This window comes from Varroa destructor, unplaced genomic scaffold (genome assembly GCF_002443255.2).
Source record: "Varroa destructor unplaced genomic scaffold, Vdes_3.0 BEIS01000007.1, whole genome shotgun sequence".
Taxonomy (NCBI): Eukaryota; Metazoa; Arthropoda; class Arachnida; order Mesostigmata; family Varroidae; genus Varroa; species Varroa destructor.
In genome coordinates, this window is record NW_019211460.1 from 20341847 (window position 1) to 20368826 (window position 26980).

Genomic DNA, 26980 nt, shown 5'->3' on the forward strand with positions numbered 1-26980 from the left:
TATATTAGTCGAGAATGCATTGGCCGCTTTTTTTAGCTAAATAGCTTTAAAGCCGCATTTCTCAGGTAATATAAAGCACATCGGCTCAGCGTTGGTGTAGAGTAGTAGATGTACTAATATTGTTGAAACATTCTTATTTAAACTCGAGATAGAGCGCCTTAAAAGTGAGTGAAATTTTCCCGGAAGAGTTCGTCCTATTTTTCAATTTTGCTACGGTAAAACCACATATCCCATCAAGGTATGTGCTTAAATAATAAATAAGCTGTGCTTTTCATGGTCAAGATGTGTTATCGGGAAACAATGATTCACAGATTGTTCTGTCGCTTTTTCCTCGCAGTTGCTGACCGATTGCAAAAAATGTTGATGCAATTATGGCGAAAGCTGGGAAAAATCGTCACGCGAATAGTCATGAGATCATGAAAAACTAAACATGTTCGACCAAAAGATTATAAACCATTTGATAAACACCGGCTATGAAGTGAAGCTCGGTGTTTGGGCGCCACACATTTCCATCTGCGAAAACCTTATTGAACCGTAATAAAATTGAGCGATTTCCGATGCGGTTAATCACAATTGACAAAAAATACATCATACGCAACGTTCATATGCAAATGAGAAAAACTTCTTAACAATATATGGCCAAGCTAAATACGACACCAAAAAAGCTGATACTATGTGTTTAATGAGACTGGAAAAAAATATGGTGTATTATGAGTAGCTGTCGTCCGGCAAAACGAAGTTCTACTGTTAGCAAATAAACAAGCTATTGAAAAAATCGACCAGACCCACTGCATGGAAAGAACGTCGTCGTCCAGTATAACAATGCAAGCCCACGTACATCTTTAGTAAAAATCGAGAGAATTTAGATGGGAAATTATACGTATTCGCTGTATAGCCCAGATCTTGCGCCATCAGACTATCGTCTGTTTCGATAGATGTCCATCTAATTTCAATAGAAAAATTGAAAAAATACTTTTCGAAAGTTTTCACCAAGAAACCAGATATATATATATGAGCGCTTGGGGCTTATGTTTCCAAATTAAACGAAAAAAAGGTTTCGTTTTCGATTTATTGTTTGTGAAACATTCGCAAAAGAACGGAGAAGGTTAAGTAGGAAGTTTAATATATTTGATTGGACAATTTCTTTCATAAGGAGTTAGAATGCGTTTCTGCTTATTGCAGCCGAATCCTGTCACAGTAGCGAAGCAGTAAAGAGATTTCTTGTGTGTGTTTCCTCTCGCTCAGTTGTGTTAACATTATGGAAGATTTATCATTGCTTTTCAACATCGATGCGCTGTCGTATTAGAAGACCCAAACACGCGTAGTCTTCATAAAGCTCTTCGATAGTACCCCTTGACGACCATGGAGTTGGACGTAATGAACTTATGACAATTTCTCCCCTGTAGAAGAGCACTACGTTTTCGTCTGTCATTGCTCTTACAGGTTTGCCAGGATTAGGATTGGCTCGAATACGCCCCTATGCGCCTTCTGGAAATTCCACGATCTGTTTACTTGGGCTTAATTCTGTACCTGGTTCCCATGAACATTCTGGAACCTAAACAGAATGTGGGTCTGGAAATTCGTTCTGTTTGGAGTATGATGTAGATTCAAAATTTTTTAGCGATTAGAGTATCTTAGCGAACTTCCCTAAGAATAAAAATTCGGTCTTTTACCCGATTTTATATAAAAAGTGGTGCTGAAATTAAGTCATTTTTTGAAAACGTGATATTAATATTTCATCATAGGACCGATCGACATATAGTGTAGAGTTCTCTATAAACTTTAAAGTCACCATTTTACTTAGCACTATTAGTACTAAATATAGCTACTGGCGTTAGTAAAAGTATGTGTATAAACAGTCTTTATAAATACCGTGCAGTTAGCTAGCATCGTATTTATAAACAGCGCATACATGTGGTAGAGAGACTATGCGACGCAACAAATGTAGAGTCATGATAACAGAAAATCAAAGTCACAAGATGTTCTATGTGGTTCTGCTTCACTTCCAAGTGAATTTGGGCGTATTGCTTAAATTGGTTGCGACTAATCTCTGTTTATTAACTAATCGTTCTATGAATCTTCGTGACGTCGTTTGCAAGGCACAAACATGTTTCGTCTTAGAAGCATCGCCGTTTGCTGGTCATTTTCTCTGGAGCTGATAGTTGTGTGAGCAAATTTTTCTGCGCGCCATCGGAACGTCATAAGCGAGGAAGACTTACTCGCATACTGCAGATAATCTGTTCCTTGCTTTAATGAAATTTTTATATAGAATACAAAAATAATGAAAAGTTTTAGAAAATCATAGCAGAGATCAGTATGCGGAAGAACAATTTGGCCGTGATATTTGCTGTCAAGAATTCGTAGGTTTTACGTCTGGTATGGCCATTAGGCAGTACGTGAGACGTGAGTTATACCAGTTAAATTATGAAACGAAGTCTCTACCCTATTTGTATGTATTCCATGTTACTGCCCACGAACTTACGCCATCTGTGAATCAGTTTTTTTTTCCTTTTTAGAGGCTTTAAGGTTTAGTGATAGAGAACTTGTCCGACTAGGCTTCGAGACCCTACGACTGCCAGATATGTGCTCCTCAATCTTATCCCAGTGAACGGGAAAGGTGAAAAGCCTGGAAAATATAGAAGGTGCAACAGCTTCTATTCGTAGTTCAGAAGGACAATTTTGGCGATGCTTGGCATCTGTGGACTCATGTTGTTATCAAGAGGATTAGCGACCTTGTCTGTCAAGTTTTTTCTCTTAAACATCTGGATTCACTCGATTCAGCTGACCCAAGTAGACGTCCCAATCAATTGTATGATATGTAGGAAGCAACTTCCAGTGAATCTGGGTCTTCGCAGTCCCACGAAATGCAGAGCATACTTTTTTGGATGAATATCTGGCCGGACCCTGGGCTTTGGCTACCCTCCTAGAGTACTTCACGTTGTGATTTGTGATTGACGCTGATGTCCCGATGTCACCTTTCATCGCCAGTGACACTATGTGCAAAGGGCCGCCAGACACTCAGTATGGTCATTCTTCTAAAGTGCCTTCGGATGATAGTCGTTGCCCACAGGAGAGTGTTTTCTAGGTCTCGAATAAAACTTAGCAAATCACACTTGGGCAACGATTTCAGTGACAGCGTCATCACCGAACATAAGGAAAACTTTGCTTCTCTGGCTTTTCCGGCAACTATCTAGGCGTCGAAAATGCACTTCTCTTCCATCATCGTATCATCGATATTTGAGAAATTCCTTGCGTTCGATTGAACTTGCACTCACAATGCAGTACCGCGCTGATAAAGCAGAAAGGGCGCCATAAGCGGTGCATCAGAAGTGAACAACAAGACGGCAAAAGCAGGAGAGAAAAGTACCTCCAAAAACGTAGCAGTTTTCTATTCAATCCAATACTTGATCTGCGGAGCAGACGCACGCTGTCTCATAATCCAGGGTATAGAATATTTATTTTGCTTTTGGAAATTCTTTCTGGAAAATTCCGTTGTCAAAATAAAAAAAAAAATGCGTTCTGGTTGCAGCGATTGATAGATAACCAAAATCGCTTACTGTGTATTCTATAACGGGACCCACCAACTCATGCGAGTTACCATCAGTTTTTTAGAGGATAAACGGTTGATTCTTGCCAGATAAATTTGGTTCAAGGATTACAAGCTGCAATGGCATGCTTGCGATAGGAAATCTCAAAGACAGGTTTAGTTTCCAGATTTGCGTCATTCGTAGAAAATTCATTGATTTCACAGATACAAATTATATAGTAAGGCAAATTTCACTTAGTTCGATAAAGACGCTAACACGAATGATACGCCCTTTGACACTCCCAATCGATAGGACGTCTATAGAATCATTGTATTGTAAATCACTGTATTGGATCTCTAAACGATGTAGCTGGATGATTTTATTTAAAGTTCACAACTATTTGCTTGCTTTGTTAGAAAGGCAAATTACTGAATCAAAGGCGTGTTAATAAAACGCTCGGATTTTATTGGTTAAGGGGGCAACTCGTAATCGAGCTTGAGGCACCATGCTCGCCTATCTGCTAGAGACAAAATTTCATGGCATTCTGATCTTTTGACTGAATAAATGATACGTAGCATTTGAATAAGTTGTCATTCAGCTTTCATCTCATATTTTAAAGGTTGCTTCCAATCTCAATTCTTCGTATCTACCGAAGCTAAAGTCTCATGGACTTTAGGGATAATGATAGTAATTTTTCTGGGCTATGTACGCCAAATGCCTGATGAATTAAGGCCCATCTCTATCTTCACTTAAAACGAGTTGCACCGTGTTAATACTGGCCAAGAAAAGTCTGCTCGCTCAACGATTCGCTTCTGGGTTAACTACACCAACGACTTACGTTGCTCAACACTTCGTCTGACCCGCCGAAGACTGCAGCGTTTCTGAGCTTCAATTCGCATTGATGGTTCAACAAGGTAGACTTGCAGCGTCAAGCTCTAATAAATAGATTGTTAGGAGTTCGTGCAGACGTCGATGAACGATTTTTGTCTGTGTAGAATGCACGTCGTTAATGTTATTGAGTGAAATGTGGTTTAAGCGGTGAAAGTTACTAGTCAGTGTGTTTACTATAACTAACCTTCCCGAACCTGTGATAAAAGTAAGTTGGTCATAAACGAGAACATTTTGGCTAATACCTTTCGGTTAAATAAGTTGGCCAAGAAATCCTTGTTAAAGGGAGAATAATAACGTTGAAGTTAATGCACTTCGAAAATCTAAATTTGACGCCATATTGTAGCTTGTCGGGTACTTGATAGTTTTCTTCTGGTTGACAATTTATATTTACAGCTTAGGTATTGGCACTATACGATATTAATATCGGTAACGTGTGCAAGACATTATAATAACTGACATATGATCTTACCAAGAATATTCAAGTCGAGGGATACTTACACCCTTGTTGATCTGTATTATTGAGACGCTACTAGTTGTCGGCGTTTAAGTGGGCGTCACGGCGCTTCTGCGATAATTGAGGCAAACTACTCTCTCCATTTCGACAAACATAGTAATTCAACGATAACAACAGCTTCGCTACACGACGCATCGATATTCTTGGTTCGTTTTGATGCTTCGTGCTGCACCAACGGATTGGACGGTTCCTCATTATTTTCAGAGAGCAAACGAAATACGTGAGCTCGGAACTGAAGTTCTCCCGACTTCACTCGGCACTCCAAAAGCTAGGAAGGAAACAAGGTCCATATTGTGGTGCGCGAAAGAACATTATCTTAACGCTAACTGAAAATAAAGGACAACCAGAAGAAGTACCTCCCGTTCAGAGTTCATTACGTAACGAAATTCAAATTACTGTATTTGATTCAATATCCGTTTGCACCCACCATTTTGGTTCAATGAGGTACTCATTTTTTTCCGGACATCCACCCGGTATACACCCGTTAAGATCAGAAAAGTCTATGCCTTCGATGATTGGTGATCGAATAGTTGTCCTGTAAAACCAATAAAAGGGAGCTTTGGAATGTCTTGTAGATTTTCAATCTCATCTATTTAAGAAATAACAGTCCTCGTATAATATTGTATAGACAATAGATCTTTCTATGAATTAAGTTATTTACTTGGCTAAGTAACTTCATGGGATTCTAACAGTGTGTACGAGATCTGATCAAGTTTTCCTTAAGACGGCCTCACTTCTTCTCTAACACAAAATGGCTCGGCGTTTAAGGCCAACCTAGTTTAATGACTGTATTTCGTCAGGCTCATCTTGTTGAACCCAAAGATAACTTGGTTTAGGGCTGTGCCTTTTCGTATGTTATCTCTAAGTTATCTCTTAGCTACAAAACAAAGATTATTACGAAATGCTGTCGATGGGAGCTTCATTTGATTCCGTTGGTTCTAAGTAAATAGATCTGCAAGACGCATTAAAGCTATAATCAACCCCTTGGTTTAGCTAACTAGGACGTCAGATATCGGTGGCTCAAGCCAGCTGGATATATAAGGTGTTCTTGACTTGATCCAACATCGTTTTTTTCCGTTCATCCATCATCCAACAACGTTTGGGGAGCTCTTTTCCTTAAAATGGAACTGTTGAAAAGTTAGGTCATTGCTCGAAGCTATTTGGCGGGTCAATAAGCGTAGATAACTTTTTAACTTCCCATAAACAGCAAAACAAATTTACGTTAAAATTTTTGACATTTTGACTAAAATAGGTTACGTGCTGTCAGTAAAGTGATATGTTTATAAATAAACACGTAGTTTAAAGGTGAAATCAATACTCAGAAATCCAGCTTTGTTTGTCACAATAGTACTAATGAAATACACTGTGTGTACACACGGGGCAATGCTTTGGACAAGAAGGCCTTCAGTGAAACAACAGTTCGCTGCTTGTTAGAAGTTAAATTTTAACTTTTTATTTTTTTTTATTTTATTTTAAATTTTAATTAAAGACTACAAGAGAGGTAGTTGCTTTTCAAAAGACCAAACGGCTCGATTTGTATGGTTGCATACCACATGCTTTATCGTAAGAGAATGATCCCATTGCGACGGAGGTTGTCAACGATGGTGAATTCGTCGCCATAGTCAGTAACTTGAACGTGTACTCGGAAAACGAGATTCATTTGCCGCTTACTTCCGCGAGACTTTTTAGCCCAACGTTGATCTCAAACTTTAATGGTGACCCGATACTGCTGAATCGGACCGCAGGAGGCCTGCCTGACAGTCGCCTGTGTAGGCAGTAAAACAGCCAGCGTACATTGCAGTGATAATACACCCTTGGTGCCTCACTCCTAAAACAGGACTGCCCAGGGCCGTCAGTTTATGATCGGCGTCTTTCCTTATTTTTCTTTTATAAATAGGGCTCCTGACTGCGGTTAAGTTAGCAAAGTGAAAGACTTTATTCTTCTCTTGATATTTGATAGGAAGTCAGTGTAATCACAGTTCGATATCAGCATAATCTTATCAGAGTGATGTTGTTTTGATGATATTCTCCAAGGGTCCTCCTCCCGTCATCATTCTTTTGAAAGGTTTGACCTTGTCTGTCATTTTCTGTTTAAAGACGTCCTAGATAGATGCTTAAATGTAATCTTCAAATCATGCTAAATGAGTACGTACTTGCGCAGATTGCCGTATCCGTTGCGCAGATCTATTTAGCCTTGTAACCGCTATTGTTGTGCCGTTGCCGGGCGCGATTCGCTCTCCCTCCCTATCCGTCAATATGATTGGCCGGTTGCCATCAAAACAAAAGTTGATCCTTCACTTTGTCGCAGTTTCCACCTAGCGATAGAGTATGTCCCTCTTCCACCACCCTTTTATCACCCCATCGCTGCCACTGAAAATAAAATAAATACGCAGACCGGTGCTTATTGCGTTTTCGGGCTTATGTTTATATTGGTTAAGATACCCTACAACTTATTCTCTACAGGTAGCTGTAAAAGTTTCCACTGTGACATGTCTGTTCTTTTTTAAACTTTTTGGTGCGGTCAGTGATTATAGTGATGTCCCTTACTGCGGCTTTCGGTTTTCCAAGCGAGTTCGCGTTCTACTCCGCTTCAGAGTCAGATGGCCAATTTTTTTTGTTCGTTGTGACCATTAGCAGAGTCCTTCCAAAAATTCTCGTCGATCATTAACCTCAAGCTACCAAAAGACGATTTCTGGTAGGACTATGGCCACGGAAGCTTCTTCACGGTTCTGTACACCTGAATGATGCAAAACGCAGGTATACGCTGGGCTTTTCCTGTAAGTGCTATTTTAGTTTTCAGCCGGGGTTAGGGTCACGTCATTTTCTGTTATCCATTCAGAAACTTTCCTCAAAGCTTCATTAATTAGTTCGTGCTGCAAATAGTTCCGACGTGCACGCTCATATTGTAATTGGGAGGTCATCGAACGACGTAATCAGCTCGACTTCCTGCGTGAGCTTCTAAGTTTAACGACATCATCGTAGACGAGATTTCATAGTGACAGGTTAAAAACGGAGAAACCACAGCCATTGTCAGGCTTAATTTTTTTCATCCATGAGCAGTATGCGATAGCAGCTTCTTTTCTTTAAATAATTTAATTATGGTTTTCCAGGGCAGGTTATCAAAAGTACTTTGAACAATGACCGCGACAAGTTCCTAGTCTTTCAGCTTCGATTTGCGTCTTTGCCGATTTATTGCGGCTAATACCGACCAGTACCTTCGAAAGCGGAACTGGGCAGAAGGCTTAGAACTGTGCTGTTCAGCAATTTTCTCATTGTGTACTCTTTTTTCCTTATTTACGAGGGCAGCTTTACTTTTAATGTTCACCTAACTATTGACTATTTTATATGGACTTTTCAATGAATTTTCGTTAACTGTCTCCTAAAATAGTTTTTAGCGTCTGATTTCTAATCTTAGCCTTATTCCTACTAATCGTTTTCTTGAGAGCCACAGGATGCGTTTTTGCGATTTGTTGTAAGGGCAACCTGCACTTCCTGGCAAACTCTCTCTTTGCTTGCTTCATCCTTTGGCGTGTCCTCATACACTCATGTCGAATTTTCCCTTTTCACCACTATCGTCGCTGTAGAGGAAGGCGCCTTTAGAGAAGTATCCAACAAACTGTACCTTCCACTTTAAGCATCTGCCAGAAAAGGCTTCAGGTGTGGAGCACTTTCTGAATGAATCTCTTCACTTAGCGCGTTCTTACATTTTTTTTTAATCTATCGCCCCTTTGAGTCGTGGCAGTCACTTACATCCCGCTTACACTTCCAATCTGAACTCTATATAGCGTTAATCACTAAAGTTCCCATACTCATCAAGAACTCGACGCTCGATCCTATTAGCCATTAATTCTACGCAGATTCACACAAAATGTTCGTTCTTAAATTTTAAAAAGTTGATTCAATTGTTTTTGTGCTAACCCGAATATTCATCAATTAGTATTAGAGAATGGTTGTTTATATTAGGCCAGGATCACATCAGTGACCACGTTCGGATTTTACTATAACCAGTTTCTTTATTCGGCCCGCACCTCTTCTAGCTGTCGTCTCGTCTAGGAAGGTATCGCTGGCACTACCGCGCTTATAAGCCTTCTTGCCCTTAGCGCTAAAGCCCTTCCCAAGTTCGTCTTGTGCAGGGTTTTCTAAGTCTTTGCACATCTCCTTCGTAGTTTCGGTTGTGCCACGCTGACCTGCCGTCACGTCTTGCCTGGGTGAAAGTTGCCTTTAGGCTTTTTTATATTTTGGCCTTGATACGTTATATATATGTTCGTTCCGCTTAGAGGTAGGAGTGCTTCTCCCATTATAGACTACGAGATCATGGGTGACCAGCCACTCTATTAAAACCTGTTTACTTGGTTCATTGTAGTTGTCTGGCCGCAAGTTTAGAGATCAGTAAGTAAATTCATCAAGATTATATAGGGTTCAAGAGTCCTGACACAGTTTTTCCCTATCTTCTCTCTGTTATGTCCGGATCACTATTGTTGTTAGATAGTTCTAGAATGGACGGCTTCCGGCCTCTTCAAGCCATAGACTCTTCTCCTGGCCACAGTGAGCCATATTTGATTTTGTCTGCCTTGTCTTCAAAATTTTGTATTGCTACGGCTATTTAATTTCGCGGCACGTCGCTAAATATTTCACTAATTGCACACCTAGTTCGTCGCTCTACAATAATCCTTTGCGTTTAGAATCGCAGCGATTTCTAGGATTTTATTGCTGTTCGGATACTTAACAAGGCCTCTCTGAGCTCTATAGCAGGAAAGACAAAATTCAAGTTCCTGCGCTGAACATGTTGATAAAGCAAAAGCTTGCAATCAAGCGACCGTCATATTTTCGTCCCTTGCTTTGTCTTAATTTCAAGAAATAAATTTGTCGTGCGACGGCAATTGGAATAGCGCCGCCATAAAATTTCTGGCATACTTTTTTTGACGTCGACTTACGTCAGATACATACACCCGCGATTTCAGTGACCACTAGACTTTTTAGTGACCCACTCACGGCGCTGAGAACTACAGCCCAGGTTACGTGCAGTGATCGTGGGTTGGCGCAAGGCATAATCACAGCGAGTTACTGTGGACAATTACTTTCTTTGACTATCGATAAGCTACTGACTTAAACAGTGGCTAATCTGTCTGAGAAGGCCCACTAGGTCGCTTCCTTTTTTGAATAAAAACTATTTTTCGGTGCAGTCTTTTTCTGTTAGAGCTCTTATGCTAGCTTTCTCTTTGTCCAGAAGCAAAGAGGCTTAGGCGTAGCTTAAAGGGCAGCTTACATCTCGACTAAGACGACCTTAACCGTTTCAGTCCTTATACTATTGTAGTTAAAGCTAGGCGTCTCCCTATTGGAAACTTAATCTTAAGTGCCGTTCCAGTACAAGAAGCCATCGTTGTATTTCTATAAACGAAATTACCATCCCATTATAGTTGAATGAACGTTAGCTAGAATTAGCAGAACATGCTATGCAGCTGTTATAACTTGATTATTGTTGCGGTTCATGTCGATCAGCTATACCGAATTGGTACCGTACTTGTTTAAATCTCCGGTCGGATAAGCCATTGGCTAAAGCCTTTTCATTAACATGCATAACACAATGTGATTTTGGGTTCAATATGCAGTTGCTGGAGGCGCCTCACCTACATGTACAAGGGTGACTTTGTGGATGCATTTTCGTCAAGTTACCGATAGCTGGACTTAGTTGCAAACAATTATGGTTAGGTTTGAATACACTTTAGGGATAGGGATGGATGGTTTGCGGCATTTGCGAAGTTCATTTTGATAAAGCCTATTTTCGGTCGAACACCAGCACCACGCGAAATGTAAACGCTTCGAATATTCTTGAACATAACAGCTTTCACTGAGTAAAAAAAGTATCGGTACTAGATATGTTCGATAATTAATAATAGATAATCAATAACAGAATTTTGAACACTTGAGCCACCAGTGTACTTGTATACGTAATCCAGTTCTTCTTATAGTTTATTTATAAAAAAGTAAAATTTTACTCATAAAAAGTTAATCAACAGATGCCCAAAAAATTGACGTCGTGCTAAATAGACGAACACAAAAAATAGATGCTCAAGGTTCAAGAAGAACCTAAAATGTATGCACATACGAATATTACGTAAACAAAAAATGAAGAAAGACGCTACTGATACTTAGAGAAGTTTTGATTTACAAGGAACTTTTGATTGGCGCATACCAATCATTCTCCTTAAGAGTCAACTCTAATCACCTTCTCGCAGCGAAGTACGGACCTTGACAACAAAACATATCCAACGACGTCGATTAAGAACTTGCTAATCCAACCGAGTATGACGATAGGGATGTCTATTATTTAAGAGATAGCATGAAGATAAGCTGTTAGGAATTATCTTATCGGCTTTTCTTGAGAAGTTAGTAATATCCACTAAATAACTATAAGGAAAACTATTATCAAAAAAACCGCAAACCAAGAAGGTTAGTTAGGGAGAACCGAACATACGGAGCACCTGCCGACAGCTCCAATTTTTCCTAGACGTCCACTGCAATACGAAGGCTATAGGAATAAACGACAATTCTATTCGTACTTAGAGTTCATATATATCTACATTGATACAACTTAGTTGTTCTAAGGAATTCATTGAACTGTTTGCTTATACCAAAGGGCCATAAGCTAAGTTCTACTAATATTTTCTTCGCCTTGTACAGAGTACATATCTGTTCGCAATTGTATTTCAAGATTAATTGATTCTATCTTAAGTGATCGGAGCGATAACCTTTATTTCTACAGCTGGATTACTCGCCAAACCTTATCAGCCTAGACGAAGGAACACGTCAGACCTAATTGAAGTAGCATGATTAGTACTAAACGAACACTGCAGAAACGAAAACCTTATTAAGCTATTTCGTTCATTGCTTACAAGCAATTTTCGATTCAACGGTCATCGTATTAATCAAAGCAACGCAGATGATTTTAGTGATACATTGTCGTCTAATTTTCTTTTCTAGAAAATCCAGCTAAGAGAGAAAGACTTAGCTGAAAACGATCGCTTTTTAAATAAATGATTCCTCAGTCCTAAATGGAGGCTTCCATATGGTTTTTTTCTGTACAAAGTAACTTTTTCAACCGTAGAAACAATGGCTTCTTTTTTGCAATTGGTAGAGCAATCATATAAAAAAAAAAAAGATATACTTTAACAAGTTGCTCTCTGTTAGTTTCTACTAAAACGAAGTTTTTCCATTTATTTCAATATGACAATACTTTTGACGCTTAGAAAGAAGTCAACTTTCAAGTATAATGCTATGCACGTGCAGATTCTAAACGTTTTCTGCCTGCTGATTTGAGCAAGGCTAATCATTACGGTTCAATAATCCATAAAAAAAGAGGCTAATGGTAATGTTTTAGACATATGTATTTCGCCCTTTAGACATTAGCGTTACTTATAACATTATATTTGTACAACAGGTCTTCACTGATTTGTTCGCTCTGTTGTCTTCCTCCAAAATCTAGGAAAACGTTCCCCACGTTGGGTTTAAGCCGCGTCTGCAATCAAAAAATAGATATCATAGTATTTTTTTTAAATAACATTTTGCATTTCAGTAAATTAATATAAACAAATGTTACAGAAGTAAAACAAGTTACTATGGTTGATCTGTCGGGAGTATAAAATAATGTCTGAAAAAATTTTTCCTAGGACAAAATAACTTCGGTTGATACCACTAAAGTCAAAAAACAAGCCTCCTCTATTTGTAAGTTGGTTCGCCTAGTAAATATTCCGCTGAACAGTAACTGTGTATTGCTGTGCAGAATAGAACTTCTAAGGCGGATAACTCGTCCAGAACCTAAATCGGCTTTAAAATTTCTGTGAGAACGGAAGCAATGTCAGCTAGCGAGTTAAAACAGAATAAGTAAAGGCCACCAGATTCTTGCCTAGACGCATATTGGTAACGCTTCAAAGTATGACACGAACTTTATACAGGCTATTAGCAGAGCCTACTTGACCTACTTCTTTAAAATTAATAAAGTAAAAAAAGTATGGCAACGTTCAGGTTTGTACAATTGAATTTCCAAAATGTACGTACTATCTCTATTTGCATTTCTGGAACGTACCATAGTGGTGTGTCTTGAAACACACCATCATAAAAGCCGGAAAGGACAATGTATATTTCGTTTGGAAGCCTAGCATTAAGGAACTTATAATAAAGGCAAGTCCTCGATAATCGTTAGCCTTTTAGAGACGAAATGAATAGTTTTACTGCTGTTTTACAACGACGCTTAAGATTATCAGGCCATAGAATTTTAATAAGAGGCCCTTAAAGTTAAGTGTGTATCTAACTCTATTTATTATAATAATAGAAAAACACTAGGCCTCTTTTTTGGCCAAATTGGTTTGTTTTGCTACACCTAATGGGTTTTCTAAACAGTAGCGTTCTGGATTTAAAAAAATTAAGAACTTTGAATTTTTTACTATGCCACCAGCTAAAAAAAACTCGTAAATAAAAAACTAAACCTGATGAGAGCATTTATTTGAAGAAATCTGAGTTATGTAGGTAAGTTAAATTTCTCTGAGGCACATTTTTTTAGGAAACTTTAAGTACATACTTCCTTGTTATTATTAGTAAAGTTAGTTTTAACTTACTATCTTTCAACATAAATAACTGAAACTCCCCACGTGTTTTATATAAAACCACTTATTCTTGAATTACACTGTTAACTGCAACCGAATAGATAACACGGCGAAAAAAATATTTAACTTACAAAGCTTGTCCAGTTTTCAAGTGCTCCTAAAGAACCCTACAAAGCATCTGCGAACCAAAATAAAACCTTTTATACAATCTTTCTATGATCGCGATACGAAATATTTCACTATATTATCGATATTATCCGTAAACGGCCGCATATGAGCCTAATAGTATTTATTTGTAAACAATAGCAATAATGCGATTATTACCACGATTCAAAAACCCAGCTAACGTTTTAGTTCAGTATATATATATATATATATATATATATATATTTGCTTTTTAGAATTCACTAAAATGTTTTTTTTTCTAAATATTAAAAAATCAGGTGGACTACAGACTGTGAAGCAGCTGTTTCAAGAAAAATGTCACCAGGGTGCAGAGACTACGGAAGAATATACATCTGCTATTTATCAAAACAGGCGTAGATGAATATTTTTTTAACCTTTCCCTTTTGAAGTTTGAGGCTACCAGCAATGACCAAAAACACTTCATGCCAAGCTAATTCATTTCCAAATTCCAAGCCAAAGCAAAAAAATCCTTTCTCGATAAATTATCCGATCACAACAAACCCCATCGAATGCATTGTTAGCGGGTGTTTTCTCCTGGTAACATTTTGCACTAATGTACTTCAACATAGAAAACTCAGTCCTATAGCCTCGTCTTTTTGCCAGAACGGTTTTCCACTTTCAATACCAATAATACGCTGCTGATACGTCGATCTTCTCTAAGGTGACCCAGTAGTGGCACCGTCTCCTGCTTCATATATTCCATATAATACGCCGCTTTAGCTCATTTCAGCGTCAAATGTTAGATTTTCACAGCAGCAGCGATCCTGTCGCTCTATTTCATCGTTTCTCGTTTAATATTCTGTAAAGAAGCTAGTCAACGATTTGTCGATCGTCCTTTGCCCATCCCAAGCACCACGTAGATGGCAAAGGGGCCCTTTCACGCCTTTCTGTGATGCTTGTCTTGAGTCGTCCTCTATTCTTTTGCTCCATTCACTTCCACGGTGAAATGTTGCCGTACATCGTCTACGCAGCAAAAAGAATGTATTCCGTCGTTTACCGTCAAAGAAATGCGCCAGCTGGTGTCTTTCTATATCTCGATCAGATCATGCAGCGACGATGATACGAAGTTGTCGTAGAACGATCGTTGTTGAAGCGACGCTTGCTTCCGAGAAAATTCGAGACCGATGACAGAGTCAAGATCCGTAGGTGGTGTTGGCGTAAATTTTTAGTTTTTGTCCTTCTGCTTCTATGGCCTATCTAACTGTGTGAAATTCATTCAATGAGGAAGTAGTACAACGCTAATGCGAAAAGTTTAGCCATAAGCGTTCTATTAGAAACTAAGTAGACAGCATCAGATATGCAGAAAATAAGAAAAATAAAAATAAACGTATCAGTTGGCGTGCAAAACACAAAGGAAACTTCTACAAAAATCTAGTAACAATGCAAAAATTACTTCCGTAAACTAAACTCACTAATTGTAAATTTATTTTCTTAAACGCATCGTAGGTTTGCCAAATAGGAGATCGAGCGACATCACTTTACGCAGTTTTTGTCCTTTATAACTAGATCAGGCAAATACTATTGGCCGTATCCAGAGTTTGTAATCTACAATATGGCCACTTGTTTGTTGACGCACTTACAAGGATCGTCTTAAATATGGTGGTAATCACAAGACGGTTGCAATTATTTAGCTATGCGTTTTTGCTGGAACACTGGAAAAATAATTTGTATACTCTACCCTATTTGCAATCTGATGTCCTCTTGTAATGACCAGAGTCAGACGGCAGGACCGGTTAGTACGCACTTGGACAGAACATAGGAGAATCAGCGTCTTTTCGCCGTTTGATTGTCACAATTTCCTTAACCGTTCACATCAATCTTGCTCGACCGTTTTTTATTTCGTAAAGACTCAAAACGCTCGAAGGGAGGCCGGCTACACAATTCGAACGGTAGCTCAAATGGCTCAGAATCATAGGTGCCTTGATAACCGCAAAACACTTAACCATCCTTAACTAGCGGCGAAGGTCAAAGTGGCCCAGCCTTTTAGACTCGTTGGCGCTCAATCGAAATCTAAGCCAAGCGAGTGTCATATACCCAATAGCGGACTAGATTGTATGAATTAGCGCCGCTAAAAGGATGACCTAAGCCTCCTTCGCCTTGAACCTCACCAAGTAGCGCTAACAGCGAAACCTTCGTGTAGTGTCTGTGGTTTACTCATCGCTTCATCAACTTCGAACTTTACGTAGTTTTCGGAAAACGGATAGATTGTGGAGCGCTGGTGTGCGACGTCAATGTGTGAAAACTCCGCGGGCGAGGTCTGGCTGCGTGGGTCGAGTTAGGTCAGAGAAATGTGAACGTCACCGTAAACTTGCCTGCAATGCAACCATTTTAACCTAGAAAGCTGTCGTCTTCCAACTGCTCGCACCTGCCAGTAGATAGCCGTACCGAAAACTCTGCTCACGAATCAGACGGGACTCTTTCAAGACAGGCGTTAAACGGGATAGTGTACCGAGCACTGCTCAACTGGGAGATAGATAGAGAACGTGACTGGTGAAAATGGACTTCTGATCGAAGTGGATTATCTCTCGTGTCTGCTACTGTACTTAATCCAAGTTAAATAGAGACGAATTTTGAGAATGATAATAGCTCAGTTCAATTCCAGCGTTCTTAGCTTTTTTTTTTGGTTTTCTTTCAAGTTCAACAAACTTCATGTATCCCATTTATTGTAGAACTTTTTTCCTGCCAAGACTTTGTTATGTGTGAATGTTTCTTCTCACGTAAATTAGACGACAATTAATGAGCATATATATTATATTAATATTTTTAAATATCATAGAATGGTATTGCTCAAGCGTACTTGACTTTTTTGTTAATCATCTATTTAGTTCGCAAAAAATAGCGTCGATATGTTACGTCCTTCGTGAGATTTACCGACCGGTCGAGTTATAAAATGCGCTAAAAAATGGCAAATTCTAGAACTCGAGTGAGATGTTATTAGTGTGACTATGATGTAAAAGCTGGAAGGCCATTTGAGCTCGTTTGCTAGACTTGAAATACGGGGATTGGGCTGACCCTTCAAATAGACGTTACAGAACAGAAAAGATGAGTTATATTCGCTTCTATAATTCAATTGTTTGGCGTAGCAAAACGGTATAACTGAACGGTGTGCCTTCTTCCTCTGATATTTCTGGCATGGTTAATAGCAGTTCGAACGCATAGCTGGCCGGGACCGTGGTGGTCTTCATTAGAGTTTCCCCAGCTAGTGAAAGGGCCATAAGATAGGATCATTTCGGTGCACAACCGATCTATTTGACGTTTTCTCTCCGAAATATATCAAAGTTACAGATATTTCAATGCCAAATAGTTATAAAAAAGAGAAGTACGCGGAAATCAAATGTATTCGAACTGTGACTCCGGTTAATGGGTGTCATTACAACATACTCGAAATTAGTTGAAAGGAAAATGGAGCGGACCGACCGAATAAAGCAAAGCGTACGTGTTACGAACTCGCAGAAGTAGCGGATGGACCATATTATACGACGGTCTATTGGCTCCTAACCACATAGAGGCTTTGCCATTTAAAGCAGCAATAAAATCCTTAGACATCTGTTCTATGATAAATCGTCGTTTTATGATGTATAATTCTCCGCTTAGCACAACAAATATTTTCTGCTTGAAACTATCTTCTTTTGTATTTTACGAATCGAGTCCAATATGCGGTTCCAATTCTACGGGTCAGACCTTTTCAGAGAAAGTGCACCCTGCGACAGCTCTTGAAACTCCTAGTTGAAATCAGCCAAGCCACAAAGTGCATATGCTACAGAAAGGCGTGTTACTTTCTATCGTGCTCTAATGTAACCAAACGCGAATACAAAAGCGGTATCAACATCCGTAACGGCACAGTCAACCCAAACTTTTGCTATTTTGAATTGATTCGGTGTATGCCCCATAGAATGATGTCGAATCGAGCCTATTTTCAGCTCCCTTTTAGGTGTGCTAACCTTGATGTAAACAGTAATAAGCAAAAAAACAAAGAAAGAAAAGCAAAAAAAGTTAGACCCGTGTGTCCATGAAATTAATCCAATAATAAAAACCGAATGTATCATTGGAACACCGTACGCATTATAGCGAATAGGGCAACGAAAGCAGATTGGAAAGTTCTGCCGTACTTGATTTTCGAGGTCGCGCATACTGAGGTCGGCGTATATACGTGAAGTGATCAAGCGTTTCTTGCTTGTCGTCCTCGTGGTGACATTTGTTTTCGCTAGCGACAGTAATGGAGAGTCATCTTTAACGAATGCAGACAGTGGTCGAAGTCAAAGCGATCCCTTAAGTAGCGGAAGGGGAAAAGACCTTTCGGGAATGCGAGGCATTTCCTCACCGTCAGGAAGCATGGGCAAGGGTTTAGGTATGAGCGATGGGTTCTCCGGATTCGGCGGTAGGACCGGGCTTCTCTGCGCTTCGGCGAAAACAATTTGATATCATCCGGAGGAGACCGTCGCGGCAGAGTTCATTCTCATAGAGAGAATAACTTGAGCTTAACATCGTCCAGTGATGCCAAAGAAAAACAGAAGAAACCGTACTGAAAGAAGCTCTTTGAAAGGAGCAAAGCCTCGAAAAGTACAAATAGAGCAGCTTAAAAACGGGGACCTGATCGCGCAGATGTGGACCTGGGAGAGGATTAATAGCAAAAAATGAAAAACTGCAGTTATCCCGAATATGTCTGATAAATATAATTCTTTTAATCTTGAGGATTTTTGGATTCGTAATAAATTCTATGTTTGATATTTCATGTTGGATAGTAGTTGTATATTATAGCTACGTATTAAAACGTACCTCGTGATGGTCGTTGACAATGGTATTGATACCTTTCGGAATTCGCTCGTACATACGCTATAACAAAGTTTGTGTATTTTTAGTTGCGTGTGATGTACTGATTGCTTCTTCTCATTAATCTTAGCACAATACTCTGAAATTTACTACTTAAGTTCCATTACATGCTCTCCTGAATTTAAAAAATATTGTTCTCATTGTCTCCCTTTTTGCTCTTGGCAAGCAGGCCAAGTTTAGGTCAAGGAACGGGATCCACAACTGCGCTACATTGTAAACTATACTAAGAATTTGCAACGTTTGATTTTGTCTGGTACAAAATTGAGTATTATCTTTTAACGCTTCGGTGTTTTGCCTCTCATGACGTAAACCAGCTTATATTTTTGGAAATTTACGTAATGGCAGCATACACTTTATATTATTAATGATTAAAATGTTTATCCCCTAGCCCCTAGACTAGGTCCTCAGTTGAAGTTTTCATTGTATCTAATACAGAATTTGAAGCCCTCGATTGATTCAGATCGAGCATAGTACCAATCCAAACCATTAATAGAAGCTTTTGGACCGTCATTGAGCTTTTTAAAGAAGTTTTGAAGCTTTCACACCTTTTTAGTCCAATACGGCTTGAAATCCGCTTGAGAAATTGTGAAGTCATGACTTCTAAATGAATTGTTTAGATATCTGGGGAAGCTTGAATGTAGTTTAACTTATTTTTGGAAAAAAAGTCAACAAACCTCCATATGGCGAGAGGTGATAAGTTACTTATAGTTTGCGAATTGCAAACATTTAATATTTATAAATTTTCTTATTATTATATTATATATTATTTATAAATTTACACAGGTCTAGTACTAATGGTTTACTAAGTGAGTATACCGATGTAACAAGTATAGTGTGCCCCAAAGTTTTAAATATATAGTTTGAATGATTTTGATTTCAGTTCAGTGTATTATAAGTTCTTCTTTTTATCCAAAAATGTTCAAAAATTAGTACTATTATAGTCAATACACTATTGTCATTAACTTATAAAGTTTAGCAAACACTTTATTTTGTCATCTTCACCAAAGTTCTCCTGAAGGGGTCGTAAATTTACTAGTAGCGAAGTAAATTACGCAATTAGTACTCGTTACGATGCTGTTAAAAAGGAATGGTCCAATTAAGTGTTCGAAATGCCGCTTTACAGTTACTCAATAAGAGCAATTACGTACACTGATTATTTTGTAAATGTATATTCACAAAATTACTATATTTAGTCCGCATGATTTTCCGCATTTTGATTTGCTAATGACAAGCTCGTCATTTGATTGTGTTAATTTTTTTAAATTATAATTAATTAAAAAAAAAGAATTAAATTTCAAAGATCTTTTACTATAACTTTTCATTATACTGTCTTATATTCGCCTATAATTCGATATAAGTCTATAATTTGAATATTCTTAGTTTTTGAAACGTTGTCTAATCTTTTAATTAGGTTCATAAACTTTGTATAACTTTTCACACTCCTGTTACATTTCTATACTTTCAATAGCATTTTAAAATTAACTTTCTTGGTTGGCAGGGAGGTAATCTTGATCTGTTCGTGAGTTCTACTTACTACGTCCTGCAAAGAAAGCACTATCAGAAAATTATGATCCATTGAATAGTGTATACATATTTTTATTTTATAGCTCAGCGGCAACACGTAATTAAATAAACAAATGAAATTTCTAACGCGGCTGTATTGTACGGCACAGCTATGAGGGCAACTTTATGGCATTTCGAGCTTGTTTACGTCCTTGGGGCTTACTATCATTTATTCAAGATAGATGTTTAGCTCATCAGAGCATCTCCTAAAAACATGTGCATAGGAACATCGTTACAGAACTGATCGTTTATCTCCAATTAAATACGTTTTTAAAAATTAAAAAAAAAACTTGAAAATTACGCCTTAATTATTATTCTAAAAAATACGTCTTTAAACATAAGAGCTCCAGAAAACGAACCAATCTTCTGACCTATTAAAGGGTTTTTGCTTAAGTAGCCCTTTACAGACGAGCATTGTGCAAGCTTTAGTGCAACTTAGATTGCGGTAACGCCAAGAAATTCATGAGATAAGCTCTCAATTTGTTACATCTGGTGCCGTAACCAGAAGACTTTTGCAACCATACAAAAAAACCTTGTTTCTGGTACTCAGCTCCTAACACAAAATAATTGAGACCGCTGAAGTTCGTGAAGCTCACTTATGGGCATATGAAATAAGCACTTAAGGCCGACTCAAATATGTGGTTCCATTTCGCATTAGGAATCCTGTAATTAAAAATGTAATTTTCCCTTAGCAACCAACCAACATAAAAGCGAAAGGGAATACAAATAACCGCATAACTTAGGGGTAAAATTCATACACACGTATTCTTATGCATGCAGGCATAAACTTAGCCATAATTGAATTCGCTTTTATATTGTTGCCAGCTTAACTTGCCCGTTTCGCAATGCTCTTCACCAAGGGGCAGTTCTTCATTGAGCATGTATAGACTCGGCAGTATATGTCTGGATAAAAATACACCACCTACTTTTTTCGCAGTGAGGAACGAAGCAGATTTCCCTACAGTATTCGATTTCCTCTGTCGGTAGTAGATAGCACAGTTGCGCGTACTATCTGCTACCAATATATATATATACACCGATATAATGCGATCGATTCTATATAGTGGTGCTACTGGTCTTCTGATACTAGGAAACCTTCGTTAGATTTTCGGAATCCAAGGACGTTCTTCCTATGTTTTTCTCTAGTAGTGCGAGACCGCTAACGTAGAGGGAAATCATGACTTCTTTTCTTTCTTTTCGCCTCATTTATCCCTCACTCTCTCCGGAACAGCGTTTCGCCGCATTTGAGTTTGTTATCGAAGCTTCCGCTCGCAGTTCAAACGAGACCACACGGAACCAACCGTAATCGAAAATTGGCACCAATACCAGTAGGTCGTGTGCGGCGTTCGAACGGAACGAAGGCGACAAAGCGTGAAGTCGCGAAAAGAGCCCTCACAGGGCATCATCGTTACTGGCTAGAGTATACCATGTCACAGCTAGCTAACCCACGAGTTCAGGGGCAACAGTATAGTATAGCCAGGCGAAATACAAAAACTCGAACATATCGATTTGGTCACCTGGCCAGTCACAAGTCTGAGGTCCCCACGTTCCTTCCGCCAGACGGCTGACCCACTACTCTGCTGACGTACATCGCCTTTGCCGGCCCCGCTACAGCAGCTAAAACATGCTTCTTGTGACGAAGCAACAAAAACCATACTGCCGACATCCTACGCCTTGCCAGACTGCCGAATTGTAGGACTAGCCGATGAGATGGCGATGTTACGCGAGCAGGAATCTTTTCAAGTTCCGGAAATGTATATCCTTCAACTCAACTAGTGGTTTGGCTTGGGGGAATGAAGCTGAAATATCGATGGAATGAGATTAGTAGAGAAATAAAAAACACCGTTTTTGACCATGTTATCCGCGTGGTCCTGTGTTAGCTTTACCAATATTCTTGAGGCTATTAGTGCTCATTTGAGTATTTCGTTTTAGGAGGACCATACGCATCAGCAGGATTACGTAACGTAAAGATGAATTTTTTGCTAAGACAGAATGGTGATCTTTACAAAACTGGGATTTGAAATTGCAAATATAAGCCTAGCCAAGACGTATCGCTGACCCATAGTTTTAAATACCCCCGGAGCATTTTTAATAAGATATATATATATATATATATATACCTAACAGTGCATTACTGTGCATAATCAAGTTAAGCGAACTAGCATATCGCAACGATACGTTATTATTACATGATCGATCTGCGTTCCGTCAATCCTGCGCAGAGGAAAACATCGAATCGCCATCAGATGGCGCTATATCAGTTATCTTTGCCCGCCAACATGATCTTCTCAAGACCAAACATGACATATCGTTATTATAACAAGTGTTCAACTGAAAATATACATTATGACCTATAATTAAATATATACCTATTATGACCTTGTCAAAAGCCCTTACCAATTAACATACTTGTATTATTAGAGCAAAATAAACTAATAGTTAGTAACTATACTTGAAAATGCGCTTAAAGCTTTTCCGCATTAATATAGACATAAGTGAGCATTCTCCATCAAATAGATTTTCCTTATAGAGTATAAAAACTACAACTACATATTTGCAAAGAGCATCATTGTATTTTTTTTTTTTTTCATACATCTCTCTATTGCCTTATGAGCTAAATTACACTCAACCGAAGATTGTACGCCATTTTCATTATAATACTCCGAATAGACACAGTCTGTATTAGTCCGCTCACACGAAAAGCCAATCGGTACCGCCCAATACGCCAGTAACATGATTAAATAATCGTCCTTTTTATCTTACCTTCTAATTTAATTGCCTGAGACTGTTGCGTTCCATTATTCGATCAGGTCAGACTTTTTTTGCATTGTCGCCAATTCGTCAGAAATGAAAGGATTTGCTCCATTCCCTTGTAACGAACGGATAGAAAACCTGGTCGTTGTTATCGAATCTTCCCCTTCTGCTATGATCCGTATCTGAAAATGGCGCTCCAACGGCATTATGGAGCCGTGCATAAAAACCTAGCGTAATAGTCGATTCAGGGGGAAACTGTGTCGCTGAGAGTTAAGGAGGGAGATTGCAAACGCTTAGTTACCGTGACGGGCCTTGGCTTTGTAGCCCGGCTTGCTTGTCTGCACTATCCATTCATCTATTTCTGTGCAATATGTGTATTTGAGTGAGTGAGTGAGTTGGCTAAGCCAGATCCATGCTTGCCATACAGAAAGCGCAGTAGGCCTAGCAAACCCCTCTATCATGGCATATTTGTCTTTCCCTTTCCCCACATCTGGGTTTAGCTGTTCAGAATGTGATGTTCGTTGCTGGGAGCCTCGTAAGCGTTACTGTCGGATGCGCGCGCTGGGACTCCGTCGAATCGGAATTGTAAATGCGACTCTCGTCATCTTCGATGTTGTCGATACTCGCCCCTTCAGCCCCCTGCCTCCGTGCGTTACACGCCTTTTTCCCCCTTTGCTACAACCAATACTGCTGTCGCTACTATCACTTCTGTTGTAATGGTTTTAGACGATGTCGTTGGTTATGGCGAGTGTCGCAGCCGAGATATTGGCAGAAGGGACTTGCCGATTGCCAGTGATCTTCACCGTCACTAGCGCACACCAATGCCAAGCCACCCCATCCTGTTTCTTGCCATTTGCAACGCTTACCATAGCCGCCCTATCCCCATTGTGCCTGCGAGGTTCCTTTCAATTCGTGTACGATTTAGATTTTGATCCGCAATTGATATGACGATTTCGGCCCATCGTAAGCCGCAAAAGGCTGTTTGTTGATCGGTGCACCTACACAGGAAAATATTATCCCGTTGAGAACGGGAAGGAAATGAAGGCAACCGATGCTCGAGGCGACCGGGAAAGCGGTGTTTGGGTACAGCATCTGACAACCTTGCTACTACTGCTTTCAGGTACACTGGGCTCTAATGCCTCAGCTGTTCGTGCTAGGTAGAGCAAATTTACTCAAGAGAACATGAGCAATATAGGGCAGGGCCACCATCTATCAAGAGGACGGTAGGCAAAAAAAGCCAAAATTAAAAAAAACATCAGTCGATACTGATAAAGCCGTAACAGAAATGTGTGCTTTTTTTTTTTTTTTTTTTATCTTTCCTGCGTATGATGTTTTCTACGTAGAACGAGCAGGGCAAAGACATCATTCTGCATGAAATTGATCACCGAAGGAAGTGTGCATGTGATGATGGGTTGTCTTGATCTAGCCACTATTTGCCAGTTGACGTCTTTTGGTGCATTAGGATCTATTGGTTTCGATAGTCCATATCGACCAACTGATAAACACTACAGATTATTTTAAATGTAGGGAAACATGTATTTGTCCGTGAACCCTGAATGCTATGTTTCGTGAGCGTTTTTCATAAGTTATGAAACTAGACGTAATTATAATATAGTCAGTATCCCACTCATTGACCTTGCCCTAAAATGTACCCTATTGGCTATTATTAACCGTAACCCATATCTAATCTGTGTAGATTCAATAGAAGATAGTCGACTTCACAGCGAGCGCAAACGTAGTACGCACTCCGTTACAGTTCTGCCTCGACTGACCATACCTAATATAGAAACTATAATTAACTATGTTGTTCTCGCGGTTGCTCATAAAATACACAGCTTTAAATGACTCGAAGATATCTACGCGGTGTTACTAGTTTTTGAATAAGTATAATAGTGGCAATTGGGCGCGTCTATTGCAAACAAACAAGAATGTGTTCCGAGATACAGAAGAGTTTGGGGCGACCCGACAAAAAATCGTGTAAAAGTTGAACAGGCTGAAGGCCAATGCACGTGCTAACAAGCAACAGCCCTTTATGAGATGTCCTATGTGGGCAAGGCCACAAGAGCAGGCCTCGAATGCTGCTACTACGCGCGGTTTTCTGGTCAGTAGGATCTGACGTTTTTTCGAATTTACTTATTTCTTTCAGTTTATACTAGAATGATAGCCGTAGATATCGGTCATATATCATATTTGATGATAACAAAACCAGAAACGAACTGTTTAGTAGCTGCAAAAAATAATACGATGGGAATTAAAGGAAGCTGTTTAACTACCAGTGCAAATTACTAGTAGCTGGATCGTGCACGCCGAATAGAACTCCCCTAGTAGACTCTATAATTGCAGTAGCGAAGGTAGATCATTATTGCCAGCCTTTTGTTCCGGTTCTAGAATGATTGTTGCAATCGAGGTAATGTTCAGAGAAACTAGAAAAAATATCTAATATAACTATATGTATAAAACACATCATCATGCTACTTCTGATCGACCTCTTCTTCGAATCTCGCGTTATATTATATCATTCAACTACTGCCCATTAAATCACTATGGCATAAAAATTGCGTCACAACCTAGTTTAGTAACTCAGTTCACGACTGGGAACAATTCGAAAACAATAATTACAATATGCGCTAGCTAAACAGACGCCCAAGAAATAGAAAAGTTCTGATTTTCGAGAAAAAAACCTTCAGTCCTATCAAATTGTTATCCGACCTTTATAGAGGTTACTATGGCTCATACACACATGTTCATAGTAATTGGCATTTCGCGTATTGTTATCGTAGCTTTTTTTCAAGTGAGATTTGACCTGCGAAGATGGTCGTCATTTTTAACTTGTTCTTCGACGTCATTTCTGTAGTATTTCAGGAAGACTTACTTAGAGTTGGCTGGATCTTAGCAGTATAATTACGGTTGCCTTATCCAGACAGCGACGTTTATGAATACGTGCTTTCTAAAGGGTACCGGTCAACACACGCACGAGTCCAAAAAGAAGTCGACCTAATTTATGAACGCCTACATTATAAGCCTAATATGGAGCAATGCTGACGCCGTATTGAATTATGTCAATAGAGTACGACCTTTCCCCTTGTGGTTTGACCGTGGCATGTATATTTACGAATTCAATTAGGAACCAATCGCATTAGAAAAGGCCAGATAGACAACGCCTGTATTATTCCTGGCAGCATTTATCTTCCCACCTGAAATTAAATGAGCTAAATGGAGATCCAGGGAATGCACAGTTTGTTTTGCTAGACGATTCGTGGTGAGTTACGATGGCCAATCGGAGTAAATTTCAAAAAATACAATGTCGTTGGTGTTCTAGTAATTAGAGCGTTTCAATGGAAAGAAATAGTTTAGTTAGTCACCTAGGATGACAATATTTGCCAACTGGCTGTTCGCCTACGTTGTTTCTTTATTTTCCGCATACCCTAAACATTCTAAATACCACAGGACTGTTTAATTCTGGAGATGCCTGGCTCTAATCAGCTATTGTCTGTTCGGAGAGTTTCTTCTTCATGGTCCACGAGGGGAATCAGGCACAACTAATTGTTCCCGGCACAACCACGATAACAAATTTCGTATGGCTGTGCTTATTCACAGGTATGCACTCCTACGTATTACTTGGCGTTGAACGTAAATAGCACAACGCCTGCTGATTATATGCCCGCCAACCAATTGCCGTCATAGAGTATCTATCTAGTACGCAGCACCTTTCACTTATTGACGTGAACTTTTCATCCTCTCACATTTGGCCTACACTTCAACAACACGCCTCCTATTAGAGAACTCAGGACCTCGCTGCGCTTTCTTTTCCAGCTGCGCCTACTCGCTTCAAAAATACGACGCGGTTAATCATTATAGTATTTAAAAAGGGTTGCTAAACACGTAATTCTAGATTCTACTATGACATGTTTCAACAATGGGTCGAAGCGGTCGACGTACGTCAACTATTTCGCTGTGGAAAGAAAGCGCACGACGTAAAGGAAGCATTAAGCGATGCGCCGAAGGAACCCGCTCTGGCTTAACTGGCAGCACACCAATACTAGGCTCATATAGGTCTATACATGAAAAATCCTGGCAACTCAAATACAGTTCATCAGCAATATCATATCTCTTAA

At 39.3% G+C, this 26980-nt stretch overlaps 1 protein-coding gene across 12 annotated transcripts in view; it reads right to left on the reverse strand.

Annotated features, from left to right (window-relative positions):
* Positions 1-4859: 4859 nt before the first annotated feature.
* Positions 4860-26980, reverse strand: part of LOC147754433 (uncharacterized) — a 95123-nt gene continuing 73002 nt past the window's right edge. For 9 of the 12 annotated variants that reach the window (XR_015317016.1, XR_015317015.1, XR_015317014.1 and 6 more), the window contains one exon: positions 12300-12448. Coding sequence is in view for 4 of the 12 variants with exons in the window: in XM_086974777.1 (XP_086830903.1) it covers positions 12329-12448 (120 nt within the window). In the remaining 8 variants the exon portion in view is untranslated. Of the gene's footprint in view, positions 5259-5359; positions 5468-7085; positions 7303-12299; positions 12449-14343; positions 15163-15396; positions 15532-26980 lie in introns of those variants that run through there. The other 3 variants (XR_015317012.1, XR_015317013.1, XR_015317017.1) reach the window with 3 other exon arrangements.